This window comes from Siphateles boraxobius, unplaced genomic scaffold, assembly GCF_051911475.1.
Source record: "Siphateles boraxobius isolate OS27281-9 unplaced genomic scaffold, OSU_SipBor_1 13, whole genome shotgun sequence".
Lineage (NCBI taxonomy): Eukaryota > Metazoa > Chordata > Actinopteri > Cypriniformes > Leuciscidae > Siphateles > Siphateles boraxobius.
Window position 1 is genome coordinate 14105386 of NW_027508733.1, and position 19085 is coordinate 14124470.

At 40.6% G+C, this 19085-nt stretch overlaps 2 protein-coding genes across 6 annotated transcripts in view; one reads left to right on the forward strand and one right to left on the reverse strand.

Moving 5' to 3' along the window:
- LOC143735448 (SLAM family member 5-like) overlaps positions 1-19085 on the forward strand; it is a 173356-nt gene that overhangs the window by 49625 nt on the left and 104646 nt on the right. Inside the window, exons 1-6 of one of the 5 annotated variants that reach the window (XM_077225618.1) lie at positions 9856-10130; positions 10396-10716; positions 11392-11703; positions 12236-12358; positions 12453-12514; positions 14554-17437. The exons of 1 other annotated variant lie outside the window; for it this stretch is intronic. In XM_077225618.1, coding sequence (XP_077081733.1) covers positions 10082-10130; positions 10396-10716; positions 11392-11703; positions 12236-12358; positions 12453-12514; positions 14554-14604 — 918 coding nt within the window. In that variant the 5' untranslated portion in view covers positions 9856-10081 and the 3' untranslated portion in view covers positions 14605-17437. Of the gene's footprint in view, positions 1-9855; positions 10717-11391; positions 11704-12235; positions 13185-13214; positions 13428-14553; positions 17438-19085 lie in introns of those variants that run through there. 3 more of the 5 variants (XM_077225623.1, XM_077225625.1, XM_077225622.1) reach the window with 3 other exon arrangements.
- LOC143735454 (uncharacterized) overlaps positions 18192-19085 on the reverse strand; it is a 37213-nt gene continuing 36319 nt past the window's right edge. The window contains exon 4 of the mRNA XM_077225630.1: positions 18192-18738. The gene's annotated coding sequence lies outside the window, so the exon portion shown is untranslated. The remainder of the gene's footprint in view (positions 18739-19085) is intronic.

The window sequence follows — 19085 nt, forward strand, 5'->3', positions numbered from 1 at the left end:
CAAGCGACAGCGCAAGCATTCCGGAGCGGGCCGCCCAGGAATGGATGAGATGCTCTTGGAGTGGCACGATCACTCCCTCCCCCCGGGTGAGGGCCGGGTGGAGCCTTTGTTTGTGTGTGTGTCTGTTCCGCCGCTGGCTCCCTAAAAAAAAAAAAAAAAAAGCGGAGCAAGCGGTACCCACACTTCAAAGAGAGAGCAATTTCATCTGTTCCTGGGTCCCAAGAGGGCCAGTCTGGCGGGTGTGACCCTGTATAGCCTTACACCCCTCAGCTCCCCCTTGGTCGCCAGCAGGCAGCTTGGTGCGTTCGAGGACCCGGTCATCCGCCTTCTCACGCGCCCCCTGCCGCTTGTGGAGACAGGTAAGTGTTGCACAGCACACTAACACCACTCTCTCTACTTTGCTGCCCCACCTCAGGCTCGGCTACCCCGCTCAAGTCAGTGATAGTCATCACATTAGGTGTTGAGCAGACGTGCTCCTGAAAATTCAGTGATATTCATCACACCGAGTGTTGAGCAGTGCTCCTGACTTGTGCGTGCTTATCTTATCCTGCTGGCGAAGGATTTGATATAGCCGCTCCTCCAGCCGGTACGAAGGCCAGTTGTAAACTCGTTCTTCGTGCTACTAGGGGGTGGGTCGTGACCATCTTGGCCCAAGATTGGTCTGCAGCTTGGACCTGAAAGACATGTGCTTCAGATCTCTACCTCCCGCACCGCAGGCCATCCTGTGTGTTGCGTCTAAGGGTGGAGTATCAGTACAGTGTCCTTCCCCTCGAGTGCTCCAGAGCCCGTTGGGTCGTCAGGTCAACTGGAAGAGAGTAGTCTCGCCCACGGGCTGAGTATCTCTTTCTTAGTTTTGGAGAGGTACTCGGTCCAACATGTCTCTCCAATGAGAATGTGTTCAGCTGGTGTTGAAGTGAGAAAGGGTCCCACTGAAAGAACTTTCAGAGGCTCCTGGGGTATATGGTAGTCGCAGCCTTTGGCTTCCTCCATATTTGACCGCTTCAGCGCTAGCTTCACGATCGAGTCCCGAGGTGACCGTGGCAGAGCAGCTCACCCTGTGTGACTATAGTTCATCCCGGTCTGCTGCCAAACCCTCTTCAACAGAGGGGCCATGTACAAGGGCCGTGTTTTAACGGGGGCCTGGGCGACCCCCGACTACACGGGCATTCGTGCCTCGAGTTGTTAGTCATTGCGACCGTTGCGCAAGCTTCCCCTGCATGTCACAAACTCACCCGTCACCTCCTCCTTGGAGTCAGACGCTTCTGAGGGCGCCTTGTTCCACTCCTCCCGCTTACTCAATCGTGCCGCCATCGAGCCTCACGACAGTTATAGCCAGGGCAGTGGAGACTCCATCCCCTGGGTCCGGCTGGGTCATGACCATTCCGGGGCCGCTCAGTTGCCCCCCCGGTTTTATTTTTCCGCCAGTGTTTGGGTAAACCGAGCGGACTACCCTTGGACAAACACTTTGTCTCAGCTGCCCCAGGGGCCCGCAGAAATGCGTTTAACCCCAGTGAGCCTTCTAAAAGTGACTGCGACTCATGGTCGCCTTGCGCCTGCTCAAGTCAGTGAAATCATCACTCTTCATGTTGAGCAGAATTGCTCCTGAAACTCAGTGAAGTTCATCGCACTCAGGTGTTGAGCAGCAATGCTCCTGTAGCTCTGTGAGTTCATCACAGGTAGCTCAGTGAATTCGTCACACGCAGTGCTGAGCAGAAATGCTCCTGGTGCTCAGTGAAGTTCTTCGCACTCAAGTGTTGAGCAGAAATGCTCCTGCAGCTCAGTGAGTTTATCACACTCAGGTGTTGAGCAGTAATGCTCCTGAAGCTCAGTGAACTTGTCACACTCAAGTGCTGAGCAGAAATGCTCCTGTCGTTCAGTGAAATTCTTCGAACTCAAGTGTTGAGCAGAAATGCTCCTGAAGCTCAGTGAGTTTATCACACTCAGGTGTTGAGCAGGAATGCTCCTGAAGTTCAGTGAACTTGTCACACTCAAGTGCTGAGCAGAAATGCTCCTGTCGCTCAGTGAGGTTCTTCGTACTCAAGTGTTGAGCAGAAATGCTCCTGAAGCTCGGTGAGTTTATCACACTCAGGTGTTGAGCAGGAATGCTCCTGAAGCTCAGTGAACTTGTCACACCCAAGTGCTGAGCAGAAAATGCTCCTGAAGCCCAGTGATCTTCACATGTTGTGTTGAGCAATGCTCCTGTCTTTTGCGCCCGTCACTTGCACCTACGTGCCAAGTCAGGAGAGGAACAGGTCTTCATAGTTGCCCCTTATTGGCCCAACTAGACCTGGTTCCCTTCAACAGCCTTCCTGACTTCCCCTGGAAACTCTTTCGGGGACGGGGCACGATGGCACACGCGTTCTTCCCCCGGAGATTCCGGGCGGTCTTACATCTGAACGCGGAGGTTCAGGTGGCTATCACAAGAACATGTGATAGTTACCATCACTTCTGCGAGCACCCCCTAGAATTGGGTAGCGTGCTTACGCCTTTAGAAGTGGAACCTAGTCGTTGAGTGCGTCTTCTCTCCTGAGGAGATCCTGAAAGCTTTCGATCACTTCAGTGCTCTCTTTCCTGCAAAATGGGTTGCAGTAGGCTGTTTTCCTAAATCACCCTCAAAATGATGTTGCCTCGGTGTTTAAACGACGCTCATCGTGTTGCAGAAGTATGCAGAAGCATGTTCTGATCATCAGGTTCCTGAGGAGCAAGGTCTTGTAAATCCTTGTGTCCCTCTTTATCCTGTTGGGCCTTGTCCCTGGTGCGACTGCACTGCAGAGACCGCCCCTGAGCCACTGCAGGTAGTGAGTTAAAAATTCTGTTATATCAGTTCTCCTGCTCGCGTGGTCTCTACTAGAGGGTAGGGACTTGCTCGCTTTCGGTCAACGTATTGTGCCTGGAGTCTGGGCCGGCTAACTCTCACAAGCTGAGACCCCGGCTCGGATTGTGCCCAAGGTTCCTACCTCTCCCGTAATAGGAGCAGGTGGTGAGCCTGCAAGCGCTGCCCTGGAGGAGGCAGATCCAGCCCCGGCTTCTCTGTCCGTTCGCTTGGACGTGTACAGAATGCAAGTCATAGACCTCAGACCAGCTCTTCAAATATCTGTTGGAATTCAGCAGAGAGGGAAGGCTGTTTCCATGCAAAGTTGCACTTAGTGCTTGCCTTCATTTCGGCAAAGATCCGAGATGCAACATGTCCACTTAGGTGTTGAGCTCCTCTATGATGAGTGTAAAGTGCTCCGCCTGGGCATTGACGATATACTTTGCTAAACAGATTCTAGAGTTGGGGGCTGGACGACACCTAGTTGAACCGCTGCTTCCCGTGGGCTCCCTTCTCATGAAGCCAGTTTCACCGTGAGCCCGGTTCAAGTGTCGGCTTGCTGCGCCATTCCCCTCCTATGGACTGGATACGTGCGCCTTTCTACTCCAGTTGAGTTCCCTTAAAATTGAACCCTGTTGAGTTCCTCCACACCCCTCCGACGTCGGACGTGCGGAACGTCTGGTGTTAGGCCTACCACTCGTAAGCAGTGTGGAACCTGTGTTAGGCTGGGTCCATATGTTGCGGTCCCTTCGGTGACCCCATATGTGTATTCTTCCACGATACGGCTCCCTGCGGTGAGCCCGTGTCTTCCCTCGGCAGAGTCTCTCTGCCGTCACTGTCCGGTGTGTCTCCCCCCGTCTTAGGCTGGAGCCACCCCAGTGACATTCCATATGTTAGACTGCCCGGTTTCCGCCCAGTTCATATGTGTATTCTCCACATTACCTCCCTCGGGTTGGATGTGGCTTCCGCAGCGTCCCTTCCTTCCAACGTACGGGGAACGCTTTCCCAGTGGTCCTGTAGGAACAGCAGTGACTTCCCTGGCCTAAGCCCTGTCCTTCCCCGCCTTAAGTTTGCGGGGGCATCAGGAGGCTTTGGTTTAGGCACTGGAAGGTGGCAGCGTTAGTGGCGTGTTCAATGGTTGATCCCATTTCAGTCGGCGTCGACTACATCCGACGTTATCGACTGAAAGGGAACGTCCTGGTTGCGTATGCAACCCACCGTTCCCTGAAGGAGGGAACGGAGGACGTAGTCCCCTTGCCACTACCGCTGGACCACCGCTGACCCCGGGTTACTCTCGGCTCCTCAGCGAAAAGCAACTAGTGCGTGCATCCACTTCCGTATTTATACCCGCGCCGCGGGGGCGGAGTGTGTGATGCGAATCACGCACGCCAATTACATTGGCTCGTTCAATAGTACTCGAAGAAGACAGGCTCTCTAGCGTGATCCCATTTCAGTCGGCGTCGACTACGTCCTCCGTTCCCTCCTTCAGGGAACGGTGGGTTGCATACGCAACCAGGACGTTATTATTTAAGTCACTTCAGTTATGCTGTAAGCTTGCGTGTGTAGAAATTGTCCATTTTTAGCCTTTTTGCTCTTTGGCATCCAGTGTCTCTTTTTGCATCTCTAGTTGTACCTTAAGCATGCTGTCCATTTCAAGTCTTGCCTGGGTGCAGGAGTTGGATGGAAGCGATGTTAACTGGCTGGTATCAGGTTGGTAGTTGGACCTCGGATGTGATGGCGTCAGCTTCTCACCAGGGATGACAGGGCTGGTGCAGCGATGAGTTTTCACTGTAGCGGCCCCTTGGATGTATTGATCAAGACGCAGAGAGTTTCAAACGGGTGTCGATTTATTTCTTCCTCTCAATGTGCACCATGCAGCATAAGCACCATGAACACCGTGAAAACTCATTCCACTCTCCAAGGACGCTAATCAAATAGTTTACGCCATCAGCTATCGTGCTCTCTAGCTTGACACTCTCACAGTTCGTAGGTCAGTTTTTTAGCGTTCTTCCGACGACGCGCGAGCACCACATTGTGAAGAGAAAGTAGTAGGAAGTTTTGCGTCACAAAAAACAGAAGAAGAAGAAAAAACGGCGCTTTTCAAAATAAAAGCAGAACAGGCAAGGAGACACTGTAGAACCACAATGTCTTATTAAAATATAAATATAATACTATATAGGAGAACATTAATGCAATTTATCAGAAATTTACAATAAATACTGTAACAATAAATACATTTATTGATAGCCGAGCAAGCAAAAAGTTCTCTGGCGTAGGCCCCGTCCATAGCTCGCAATCCGAGGGTCCGGACTCTGCATTTCCTGCCTGAAGACGAAGGCAGGGGCGCAGCCGACCCCCCGGGACGGAAGGAATAGGAAGGGACCATCGTGGTGGTGGTGGGGAGGATGGAGGGGAAGGAACCATCTTGGAGGTGGTGGCGAGGATGGAGATAAATGAAAGCGTCAGCATCTGCGAACTCAAACGTGTAAGTACCGGTCTTTTATACCGCAAGTATTAGACATGATTGGATAGATGAGAAGGTAGCTAATAAGTGACGTAGCAATTGTGTCTTCCTGGCAGAACTTAACACTAAAGCTTCCATATCTCTGCTCAGGACACATGTACAACATACTCTGACTTCACAAAATACATTATGAAATTTTAATTGAAAATAAATAAAGAAAAATAATACTAAAAAAATAACATTAAACAGTAAAATTGTACAGTCTTCAACTGTAATAACTTTCATTGTCCTGTCACTTGTTGTCGCTGGTTTGGGCAGATTTATATAGAAGAGATATATTTTATTGCTTAGTTTTATTGTTTGGTGAGGACACAGTGTCATATTTGAATGTGATGGATCTGAAGATGAATTCAGACATGATTTCATGATTTCAAACATTTGTTTTTTGTATGACTGTGTAAAGACGATATATGACTGAAACTCTTCCCACACGGAGGGCAGTGATACGGCTTCTCTCCAGTGTGGATCCTCTCATGTGATTTCAGAGATCCAGACTGAATGAAACTCTTGTCACAGCGTGAACACTTGTAAGGTTTTTCTCCGGTGTGGATCTTCTCATGCACTTTCAGATATTCTGAACATGTGAATCTCTTGTCACAGTGTGAACACTTGTAAGGTTTTTCTCTAGTGTGAGTTCTTTGGTGCAGCTTTAGTTCAGCATCTCTAACAAAAGTCTTCCCACAATCAAAGCACATGTGATTCTTCACACCATTGTGTCTTTTCTGGTGTAAAATTAAATCACTCGCTTCTTTCACGAATGAATCAGCCCTTGGAACGAATTGGTTGAATGAATGACTCCCTCAGCTCACTTATTAAGACAGTGACTTGTCGCCACCTACTGGCGGTTTTAGTTTCATATTTAAAGTACCCTTTAATTAAAAGGTTAAAATTAGAAATCATTTATTTAAATATTGATGCTTTATTTATGCAATTGTAAATGAAGTGTAAATATATTAGTGCCGCTTCTGTGTCACCTCTGCACTGCAAAGATGGATTTTGATTGAATGATTTAATTTGACTGGTAACAGTGGTACTGTATAATTATTGTATAATTAAGTATTATTGTATAAATAAGTATAATTACTGTATAATTTGAATGTTAGTATTTGACATAAAAGGTGATGCATAACTCTAAATAAGTTAGAAAGAATGTCCATATATAGGTGAAAATGCCCCCTGGAAATCAATTTAAGGTGGCAAATATTGGCCCTTAATTAAAAAAATAATTTCTGTCACTGCTGTGAACTGACCTCTGCATAGAATAGGAAAAATATGAATACCGTGAGTCTGCTGTCAACAACAGGCCTAAACCAGCCATGGCACCAGCACAAAAACACAATCAGTAAAATATCATCTAATTATTATCAACAAAACGTTGAAAATATTGAGATATATTTTTGTCAATATTGCACACCCCTAATGTACGGTATGAATTTTGATTTCTTCGGGTCTTAAAAGCCTTAAATTTGACATTAAAAAGTGTGCAGGAACCCTGTAAACGGTTAGACATAGTTACCTAGCAAGTCAGTTATTATCAGTAAATGAATTAATAAGCTTCTTAGTCCCCATTGCTTTTGCTCTATAGTTCTCACCAAAATGAAGAGAAAGTAGGACCTCATGTCAATTACAGTTACTGTGACTAATACTGAAAATGTAATGCAAATGTAAAAATATAATGGAAATGCAAATACTTTGTTGAATGATTATAAACATGGTATTTTGCCTGTTAATGCCTGCAGTGCAGTGTAGAAAATGATATGACAACAATAAGGTCTAAATGTAACTGGCCCCTCTAACAGAACAACTGGCCCCATATCTCAGACAAAAAGCTATTTTCCATTAATGATGACATCATTAAAATGTAGTGATGAATTACATGTTTAGCAAATTTCTCGAACACTGCCAGTAAAACAGTGCGGTCTCTCGTAAAGCCATCAATCAGCGTGTACATGAGTCTGTTTACATGTCTGAGTTAAAGTATTTTGTGTAAGTTATATATAATATATTGTAGGGTTAGGAATATAACAAAATATATATAAAAAAATACATAAAAATATTTTATGTAATATTAAAAATATGTGTTTTCATTTGTATTATATATCATTTTTATAGTCACGTGCTGATTATGTTTCTTATGATAGTGTGGGATGTGGTTTGTCTGAGAGAGATGGAGAGATGCAGAAACTGAAATAGAGGGAGGGAGTGAATGAATTTCTCAGAGCTGAAGTGGCAAAGTTTTTCTGTTTGTTTAACTAACTACAATTTGACATAGGCCTACGAATACTTTCTTATTCATTTTAACAAATTAAGCAATTTCTTTGATTTAACAACAACTCCCGAAGATTATTCTGTTGTTTTTATTCCATCTGTCACATTCATGAAAAGATTTTAGTCAACTCAGGATTTTAGAGAACTCAATTCAAAAACGGGGAACTTCCACTATCATGTTCAGAGACGAGAAGTCCAGTCAGCAGGAAGTAATAAAGCCCTGTGATCGTCTGGGAAGAGCATTAGTGAATCCGAGTCAAATAAAAGCTGCCATCAAGCTAATGCATTACGGGAAAGACAGAGAGAGGAAAAAAAATATCTGCTTTTCCATCACGATAAAATGGTTAACATGTTGTTTTGAACATTATGGTGTACAAAGGCGGTGTAAAAAATACAATACATATAGAGAGTTCAAATAACCAACCGTCAATGAAAAAAGAAAAAAAGAAACTGAGATATGCACGAGCCCACATTGTAGCCTGCTGTTATCTAAAGCTGACTTAACAGTTTGGAGATAAACGTCTGTAATTTACAGTAAATAGAATGAATATTCACTCCAGGCCAGCCAGTAACAGATTTTAATCCATGTTTTAAATACATTATTCTCACAACTGTTTAACCTGAACATGGAGGTCTATGACAGGAGGACTTTGAAGTGACTAAAAACACAAAAGAGTGGCACGTGCACTGTGCAGCAATTGTCCTTGATCTTGATTCACTCGAGAAAAGATTTCACAAGAGAACAGAAGATTTCTCAAGGGCTGAATGAAATTCGAATGTTCCCGAAAGGATTGATTTGCCTCACCACCTTTTTAAATCATTCCCACGCCCTTGATATGCATTTAAAGGGTAATTGCTCATACAACTGGAGAAACCTGTGCTTTCAGTGAGATATAAGTATAATCTTCAGTTGCAGTGACTCGCTCAAGGCCTCAGATGGTCTATTTTAACTCTGAGTGGAATAAACATGAAGATCTTCATGCACTGTGACACACTCAGTTTCTGAGTCAGAGCGAGATCTTCTGTGGTCTGGTTTAAGGGGTCGTTAGTATATGTAATTATTTATTTTAAATTTGTGAACCTCTTTCAATTTTTCTGCATAATTTAAGATTTTCAGGGCAGTTATCAATATCCTCATGCTTCCTTCAAAATATATGAATGGTGTTAAAGATTCATTACATGCTCAGCCTAGATCTCCAAAACATCAGTTGGCATTATGAGTACAGATATCCTGGTTCAGAATAACACACTTTCCTCTTATTTTGACTTTCTATGTTTCCTTTTTATATCATAACTGCACATTATGATTATATCCATATTTGCATGGAAATATGGGCAGGTCTGAAACCATTTATTTTAATGATATTCAGCACACACCACATCATGATGATACATCACAGTTATTGATGAACACAGATAACACTTTGTGTTTATACATTGCTCAACAGGAAATAGTGGCCTACCAGAACCCAATGTGTCAAAAAATCTCTAGAGGTGTGAATAGTGAATAGAGGTGTCAATATTGATTACATTTTTTTTCAAAATCAGTATTTTTTTTTAATGTTTTAAAAGACTTTTTTGATGTTGTTTATATGTTTATGTTGTTTTAATATGCTTTAAAACAAACCGTGTGAATTGAATGTGCTCTTCTTCTCCTGAATCAGTTTCTGGTTCAATCATGAATTTCGACTCTCCATTGAGTAGCGTTTAGTTGACCCAGTGGATCAGGTAGTCAGAGCTGGTGTGATTTGAGTGGAGGCAGGAATTAATTTGCATATTCATGAATCCCCATTGACTAAAATAAGCAAGGGTGTAGACTAGAGTAATTCAAGCTATTTAAGGCATGAAGAAAATATTCTCTTCACATGAAAAAAACTTTAAATATGTAATTTTGATGATCAGAGATGAGTTTTAAGAGATAAAATTTGACTATAGGGGGAATTTAAATAAACAAGTGCATACTACAGTAATACTGTGAATGCTGCAGTAATACTGTGATCAGAATAGCCTAAGTCCCGCTTTCTAAATAAAAGAGCCAATCGCCACAGTCGCTTAGGACCGCGCGTTAGCTGGTCCAGCCTGAAATACACGCGTTTGAACGCTATATTATGCATTAAAAAAACAGGCTAACTGTTCATTTGACTACATTTTTAGATTCCTAGATTTTAGATATAGCGACTGTATTGTTTGATAATTAAAGATGCTTTTTAACACATGTAATTTTATGGTGGAATGAAATACTTCCAAAATAAGAACAAATAGAATTCACATAATCTCTATAAGCGCTGTAGCTACGGCTGCAGGCAATGATAGAGTCATACGTCATCTTTTCCTCTGTGTGAGCACGAGCAGCAGACAGACACATTCAGAGAAACACTTAAGTTTTGTACACTAGGCTACTTTGCTTAAAAAAACGATTTCAACAGCGCAATGAGGACTTTATTTATCAGAAGTCGATCGGACATCTTTTGAGGAATATGATTTTAAACACTGCTTTCGTATGTCTATGCATTCTGATCACAAATGGTAAGCAGAATTTAATCTCATGCAACGCGCGAGCAGGACTGGAACAGCCCAACAATAAATGTAGTATACATACTTGCAAATAGACCTACATTTCTATTTTCTAAATTGCGTTTTCATTCAACCTTTTTTGGTTTGGTTTCAGATTGAAACACCAAATTTAACTTTTCAACTTAATTTAATAAAACACAAAATACATGCCTTACAATTTTATTTATTTGTTTGTTTGTTATGATGAAGAAAATTAATTTGTTTTAATCTGTTTCAGGTGTGTTTGGTGAAACTGATGAAGTGAAGTCAGAGTCAGTGACTGAGGGAGATTCTGTCTCTCTAAACACTGATGTTCAAGTACAGAGAGATGATCAGATACTGTGGACGTTTGGACCTCAAAACACTCGAATAGCTGAAATCATTAGAAGAGACCAAATGAACTATATATTTGTCAGTAACGATGGAGACAGACTCCAGATGGACAGTCAAACTGGATCTCTGACCATCAGAAACATCAGATCTGAACACACTGGACTTTATGAACTGACTGTCGTCAGCAGCAGAAAAACACTCAAGAGATTCAATGTTACTGTGTATGGTGAGTAAACGTATCACAAATGCTTTAATTTCTGACATGATAAATGATCATTCAACTGCCCAAAATTGCAGCCAAAATTTCGTACAAATTGTTGAAATAATTAATAAGATATGATATGCAGGATAGCTGTTCAAATGATCAATCTGTATTTTAGTTTAGATGCAGGCTTTTCTCTTTCTTCAGCCTTTAATTCACTTTTTTGGTTTCTTTTTGATTAGCCTTGCAAGAAAACATCTACATCATGTTATTTTTGTTATTGATTTTTGATAATAATACTGATATAAAGCCATCATATCGTTTTTCTTAATCTTTCAAAACTTGCACCTTGGAAACCTATTTCACAGTTTGTGTTCTCGAGCCACCAGACACTGCTGTCGTGCAAGTGAACGGCCAGAACACATTCAAAGTGTGTCTGTTTTCGGGAAAAACGGTTTGTGTTAGCGGCTCCAAAGTTAATAACTAATGATCTTTACAATGGAAGTGAAGTGAATCAATCAAAACTAACTTTAGCTGGACAAATTATAACTTTATTCTAGAGCTGCTGTGAAGCCAAACAATCTCTGTTACTGGAATTTTCTATTATCACTGTAAAGCTGCTTTGAAACAATCTATATTGTTAAAAGCGCTATAATGAAGGTTACTTGACTTGACTTCATGTTCTTTCATGTTTTCCAGCTCCTCTACCCATTGTTGTCATTTCCAGTGACTCTTCAAACTGTTCATCATCATCATCATCAAGATCAAGATCAACAGAGTCCAGATGTTCACTGGTGTGTTCAGTGTTGAATGTGAGAGATGTGACTCTCTCCTGGTACAAAGGAATCAGTGTATTGTCCAGCATCAGTGTGTGTGATCTCAGCATCAGTCTCTCTCTACCTCTGGAGGTGGAATATCAGGATAAAAACACTTACAGCTGTGTGATCAACAATCCCATCAGAAACCAGACCACACATCTGGACATCAGTCGACTCTGTCACACATGTGCAGGTACATCAACACTGATATTATAGTCTTCTGACCTGTAATTATTTGAATATTTTGTAGGTTAATTGTTGGGAGCTATAACCCCAACACAAATGTATATTTGAGTATGGGTTGCATATTAGGTTTTACATTACTTTAAACACCTGGGGCCAGTTGCATAGACATTTTATGTTAACACACTGTCTCTAGGATGAGCCACTAGCAGTAAGTCAAGGGACAGTCAATCTTACTTTTTGGTATCAAATTAGGCCAATCTACGTCTTTATGTAACATACTTAAGTTGTGTCTTAAAGAATAAAAATTGATGACTAACTTGTAAGACTAGTCTTAACAGTTTATGCAACTGGCCCTGGTGTTAAAGCTCTCTGAACAAAGGCTGGTCAGCATCATGTCAAGCTGAATAGTTCAACTATTATTTACAGTTGTGTAATATATGAAATGATCTCCCTGATCTTCTGTCTGGTGTCTCAGGTGGAAGTCAGACTGGCAGGACTAATATATAATACATACTGTTTTCTCTGTTTGTTCATTACAGAACAGAGTCACCGTTCATATGTTATACTACTGGTAGTTTTATTGTTATTGCTGGCCATAACTGCAGTTTCTGGAGGGATTGTGTTCTGGCACATCAAGAACCGTAAACGAGCAACACCAAGTGGTAAGTATTAGCAGTTGACATGAGTCTTTTGTGTTTCACCATTTCAGGTTCATGTATAATTTTTATAGTTAAACTGTGATTATTATTAAAACAGTTGAAACTGAAGAAATACATTATGCTACAACAACATTCTGTGCACGTCATTTACAGAATACGGTAAGATACAGTGTTGCTGTGTGCGTTGTGTATCGCTGCCTCTCTGTAAAGCTCCGCACCAGTGCATTGATGATCATTCATGATCTTTCACAAAATGACTCACAAATCTCAGTGCCTGTCTGTGCTTGCTTGTTTCTTATCATAGCCTAAGCAAATATGTGCTCTATGTTAAGATGAATTATAGATGAATTTAGATTTAATGCTAGTGATTCATTTAAAGACTTCAGGACACATCCCTTTCTGCTTAACAGGGTTTGGCTATTTCAGTTACACATACTGTATTACAGGTGCACAAATCTTCACAAATCTGACCGGAAATAAATAGATTAGATTGACAAATTGTTCAAAAGCAACAGACTGAAAAGTCGGCAGTTTGTCAGTTAACAGTTAAGAAACCTGTTCTACCAGTGATTAACAAACCAGTCCAAAAAAGAAAGAAAAAAAGCCAAATATAAAAAAAAATCTGTTTTGAAAAATCATGCAGTTTGTCAATAGGTTTTTGCATTGTTGTAAATTTCCATGTAGGTTACTATGTAGTGATGTTACATCAAACTCCTGCTGTTCACACTTGCCAAACAGACACAGAATGGTGATCATTTTGTTTCCTTTGCTGTTTATATTTACTTGCAAATAGATGTTTAGTGAAGGTCTAAAAGGACAAAATTATTGTATTGTAATCAGTATTTATCACTCCCTCCAGGAAATAGACGACACCATGGTTCTGGTTACTAATGGATTTATTGCACTTGTCATCCCTTTCGCCGTCATCACATTCACCGTCAATGAAATCCACCGTCAAACTACAGTATGACAATGTAAAAGATAAACACGTTCACATACACTTTAAAGAGGTAAATATAAAAACCACTCGGGAATACAAACGTAATACACATACCTCGCTGGCTGAATATAACCAAGACCAAGAGGTAATGAGTTCACTTGAAAATACCGGGTTCAAAAACAAAAATTAAAACATCTTCTTTAATTCTTCTTTCGAACACAAGTAGCTCTTGTATGCTCCACACACAGAGAATAACTTCTTCTAACCAAAAGTGTATTTTTCTGTTGCACCTTAAAAAGTGTCCGTGTGCAAGGCAAAATGTACTTTAGTTCCTAGTTAACATCAACACTCAATTTTCATGAATAGAAAAAACAAATATAACAAAACGTTAAATAATAGAAATAATATGAATGGCAGTTATACTATTATCTAACAGAAATATTATATTATCAAGCTTAATTGATATTGATATCATATTATACGGTATGTACCTTATAATGATGTTGTTTACACCCTTTGATTGAACACCAAGAGGAAGACTTTATTGCTGTTGTCTTTTGCTGCTTTACTGTATCATGTTTATGATCTTGTGATTTGTGAGTTTCTTTGAATGTTCGGTGTGTACACACACTTGCATGATCACATATCTGTGTGTGCAGATCATGTCATGTATGTTCCAGATTGACTAGATGTATGAAAACTTGGTTAATTTTTCATTGACATCTCAATTGTAAGATGTTCTGCTACCATTTTTTCTTTTGTCATTTGTCAGTTTTGATGGATGCATGAGTTATCTCATTCAGGGATTTGGATTCTGATTTGATAGGAAACACAATTGTTAGACACGATGTCCCTTTCAGAACTTCCTCTCCAGTATAAAATGACTATTCGTTGACACTGAGCCACAAAAACATTCATGTTCTAAACTTCTGCATTTGTGTCACACAAAAGAATGCATTAAAGTAGATGTACAGACTGTAATCAAAAGTTGCACTGGGAAAGATTTACAGGAATGGATGAACATCTTGTTTGGTTTTATAGAGCGAATGCCACTGTTCTTGAAAGAGAAATTTCAGGCAAAATTACAGTGTGGGTGCAGAGCATCTTACTTTCAACTTTACTAATCATGATAGATCAATATTTTTGATGGATTTCTTGTAGTTTGTTATTCTCTGAAAGATTAACCTCTTTTTACAGTTTTGCATCTGTTCATCAATCTGCACACCGCTCCTGATTTTACTTTTGTGTTTTCTTACAGAAACGCAATGAAGATGATGAAATGGTGTTCTCGAGTGTTAAGATGAGCTAAGGAGCAAAATTACTTTTAACATTTTGCCTACAATAATTCAGTCTCATTGCAGTATAGAGCAGTGTTTCCCAACTGGTGGCTTATGACCCAAATATTGTTCAGAGGGAAGCAATGCTGCATGCAAATATAATAATACTTTTAACCTTACTGTAATCACAGATACTGTTAGTGAAACAGTTTGGAAGAAAACCCTTGGACAGTTGGTTTGGAAAATGGATGAATGCTTCTATGACTCGTACATTAATACGGTAATTTGGCGCCACCTATTGGCGGTTTTAACTTCATAATTAAAAATACAGGTCCTTCTCAAAAAATTTGCATATTGTGATAAAGTTCATTATTTTCCATAATGTAATGATAAAAATTAAACTTTCATATATTTTAGATTCATTGCACACCAACTGAAATATTTCAGGTCTATTATTGTTTTAATACTGATGATTTTGGCATACAGCTTATGAAAACCCAAAATTCCTATCTCAAAAAATTTGCATATTTCATCCGACCAATAAAATAAGTGTTTTTAATACAAAAAAAGTCAACCTTCAAATAATTATGTTCAGTTATGCACTCAATACTTGGTCGGGAATCCTTTTGCAGAAATGACTGCTTCAATGCGGCGTGGCATGGAGGCAATCAGCCTGTGGCACTGCTGAGGTGTTATGGAAGCCCAGGATGCTTCGATAGCGGCCTTAAGCTCATCCAGAGTGTTGGGTCTTGCGTCTCTCAACTTTCTCTTCACAATATCCCACAGATTCTCTATGGGGTTCAGGTCAGGAGAGTTGGCAGGCCAATTGAGCACAGTAATACCATGGTCAGTAAATCATTTACTAGTGGTTTTGGCACTGTGAGTAGGTGCCAGGTCGTGCTGAAAAATGAAATCTTCATCTTCATAAAGCTTTTCAGCAGATGGAAGCATGAAGTGCTCCAAAATCTTCTGATAGCTAGCTGCATTGACCCTGCCCTTGATAAAACACAGTGGACCAACACCAGCAGCTGACTGTGGGTACTTGACACTGGACTTCAGGCACTTTGGCATTTCCTTCTCCCCAGTCTTCCTCCAGACTCTGGCACCTTGATTTCCGAATGACATGCAAAATTAGCTTTCATCCGAAAAAAGTACTTTGGACCACTGAGCAACAGTCCAGTGCTGCTTCTCTGTAGCCCAGGTCAGGCGCTTCTGCCGCTGTTTCTGGTTCAAAAGTGTCTTGACCTGGGGAATGCGGCACCTGTAGCCCATTTCCTGCACACGCCTGTGCACGGTGGCTCTGGATGTTTCTACTCCAGACTCAGTCCACTGCTTCCGCAGGTCCCCCAAGGTCTGGAATCGGTCCTTCTCCACAATCTTCCTCAGGGTCCGGTCACCTCTTCTCATTGTGCAGCGTTTTTTGCCACACTTTTTCCTTCCCACAGACTTCCCACTGAGGTGCCTTGATACAGCACTCTGGGAACAGCCTATTTGTTCAGAAATTTATTTCTGTGTCTTACCCTCTTGCTTGAGGGTGTCAGTAGCTGCGTTTACATGGACACTTATAATCGGATTGACGGCTCAATCGGACTAAAAAACCTTCATGTAAACACCTTAATCGATCCGATTGAGCTCGATCCGATTGAAATTTCGATCGGATTGAAAGGGGTGGTTTACTCCTTTTGTAATACGATCGAGAGAACATGTAAACACTTGATCGGATTGAAAACCGAAACTTAAAGGACTGCGCATGTGCAATGACGTTGAAATAGCTTAATGACGTATGACGCGTGGAACAAGCTGTTCTTCCTGTTGAATAAAGTGAATATAAATGAGTGTTCCGTCATTAAAAAAATTCTCACTCAGCGTCTGTGAAGTGGAGCAGGACAACGTCCCACCAGTGCTTGTTTCAGATTATCATCCATGGACGACAGGTTTTGGGCGCGTGGTTTTACTGCGTGATCAATAGCAGCACGGCAAAACGGTTTCATGCTCATCGTCTCCAAATCATGACCAGAGACGGATAAATATTAAGTCTGCTGTTTAAAAAAAATAAAGAACCAATAAAGGAGAATAGTTATGCGCGAACAGCGGCATATTCGTGCAGAATATTTGGCATGCCAAAAAATCAATTCCGATTTGAATCTTGTGACATATAAACGCGCACATCAACCCGATTACTTTATTTATAGTTCATGTAAACACCGTGTTCGGATTCATCAATCGTATTGATTTCATTCCGATTGTGTCCATGTAAACGTAGCTACTGATGGGCAGTCTTACCCATGATTGTGGTTCTGAGTAATGAAACAGGCTGGGAGTTTTTAAAAGCCTCAGGAATCTTTTGCAGGTGTTTAGAGTTAATTAGTTGATTCAGATGATTAGGTTAATAGCTCGTTTAGAGACCCTTTTCATGATATGCTAATTTTTTGAGATAGGAATTTTGCGTTTTCATGAGCTGTATGCCAAAATCATCAGTATTAAAACAATAAAAGACCTGAAATATTTCAGTTGGTGTGCAATGAATCTAAAATATATGAAAGTTTAATTTTTATCATTACATTATGGAAAATAATGAACTTTATCACAATATGCTAGTTATTTGAGAAGGACCTGTATATAGCTTGTATTAAGGGGATGCCAGTTTGAAGAATGCCTTTGGTCGCATAGGAACTATACTTGAATTGTGAATTGTTTAATACCTTTTAATGGTCTTCTGCAATGTTTGAGGCATATTTATTTTTTCATGCTTTAATGTTGTCCTAATTTCAGTTACATTTAGATTTTTATTGTAGTAACCACTCAGCTGTATGTGGAAATGCATATATATATAAAAGATTTTGCAAATAAAACCATAGTCCACAACTTCTGTAGTTTTAACTTATTTTAATATATAAATTCAGTGAAATCGTCAAACGTTTGTATGTCTTGCCAGTGACTTGTGACCCTAAGCTACGACTTGACTTGACTTGCTTGACATAAGGCAGTGACTTGACTTGACTTGACTTGCTTGACATTGCTTTATAAAAAATTTACTTGGACTTGCTTGAGACTCGAAGGTTAAGACTTGCTTGTGACTTGCACATGTGTGACTTACTCCCACCTCTGTTACACACCAGTGAATGTCATAGCAAAACCAATCCATCATTCAGAACAAGAAAAACACCCAGAAAAGGAGTTGATTGAAAGAGGCCGAAACACTGTACACTAGCGACACCTGCTGGTCAAAATTGTAAATGCAACGAGAACACAGCCATACCAGAGCCATTGGAAGGCAAGCCTGCAACCTTTAGCCAAAAAAAAGCATGGATATCAATAAAGGAGAGGCAATACTTTCGTTGGGAACTATATGTAGATTTTACCTTGATAAAATGCAATTTTTAAGAGAAGGCAGAGTAGGGAATGTCACGACAGGTATACTCCACGGCATTTCCACCAGCAAATGTGTAATAGTAGGTGTTGTGTATTGAGTGATATTGTATATTGTCTAAAGAAAGTAAACAATATTGATGTTGGCTTTCAAGTTTGACCAATTATAATAAAACTTGAATGACTGTGGCTGCAAAGCACTATGCTGATATAATGCAACTTAATGAATAAAGAGAAAATTAATCATTAATTTATATATATATAGTCTTTAATTACAAAATGTATAAAGTAATGATGTGTGATCTCTGTGGCTTCCACAGAATTTTAATGATATATGACTGCTGTGTATGCCTAACAATGATAACACTTTTTAAGTGAATGAAGTTAAACAAAATATTATTCTTGCATACATGTATTCTTTCTTTGGCTTCCAGATTTCTACAATTAAATGAGTTAAATTTCATCAGTACATCAGTGTATGATATGTATACCCAATAAAGCTGTCTTAAATGAAGATCCAAATCGAATCTCAAATGTGGTTTTCTAACAAGGTTAGATGTTCTGGCAAGAAGGAGGTTGGAAACGGCGAACAAACTAAAATTATAATAAAAAATAAACAAATACAAAAACGAAAGTAAAGACAAAAACAAAACATCAAATAAAATCCAGTCCTCTCTCATCCTTCACTGTCGTCGCTCCTCCTTTTAAGCTTCCACTCCTCCGCGAGAGATACGAGACCGGTACGCCTCACTGGTGTCGCTGATCAGTGATCCCGCCATCTGCCTCGCAGATTTTTTCTACAAAAAGATTTTTATTTTACAAAAGTGATTCAGTCAAGGGCAGTAAATTACTTTCCTTCTGATGTTTGATTAACATTATTTACACAAATGGCGACAGCAGCTTTATTAGCAGCTTCTGTCACTTTAAGACCTCAGGGTCGGAACTCAAGTGCGCTGGGCAAAAACCGTCTCAAGTTCACCATGGTCTCAAACCTGGCACTTACAAAATGAAACCACAATGCTTTTTTCTAAACCACAATGCTTAAAAACGCGTTTAAATCATAAACTTACATCATGATGGCGCAGCAAAATTGACATATTTCTACCAGATATATTATCGCCAGCCCTTTAGGCGAATATAGAGT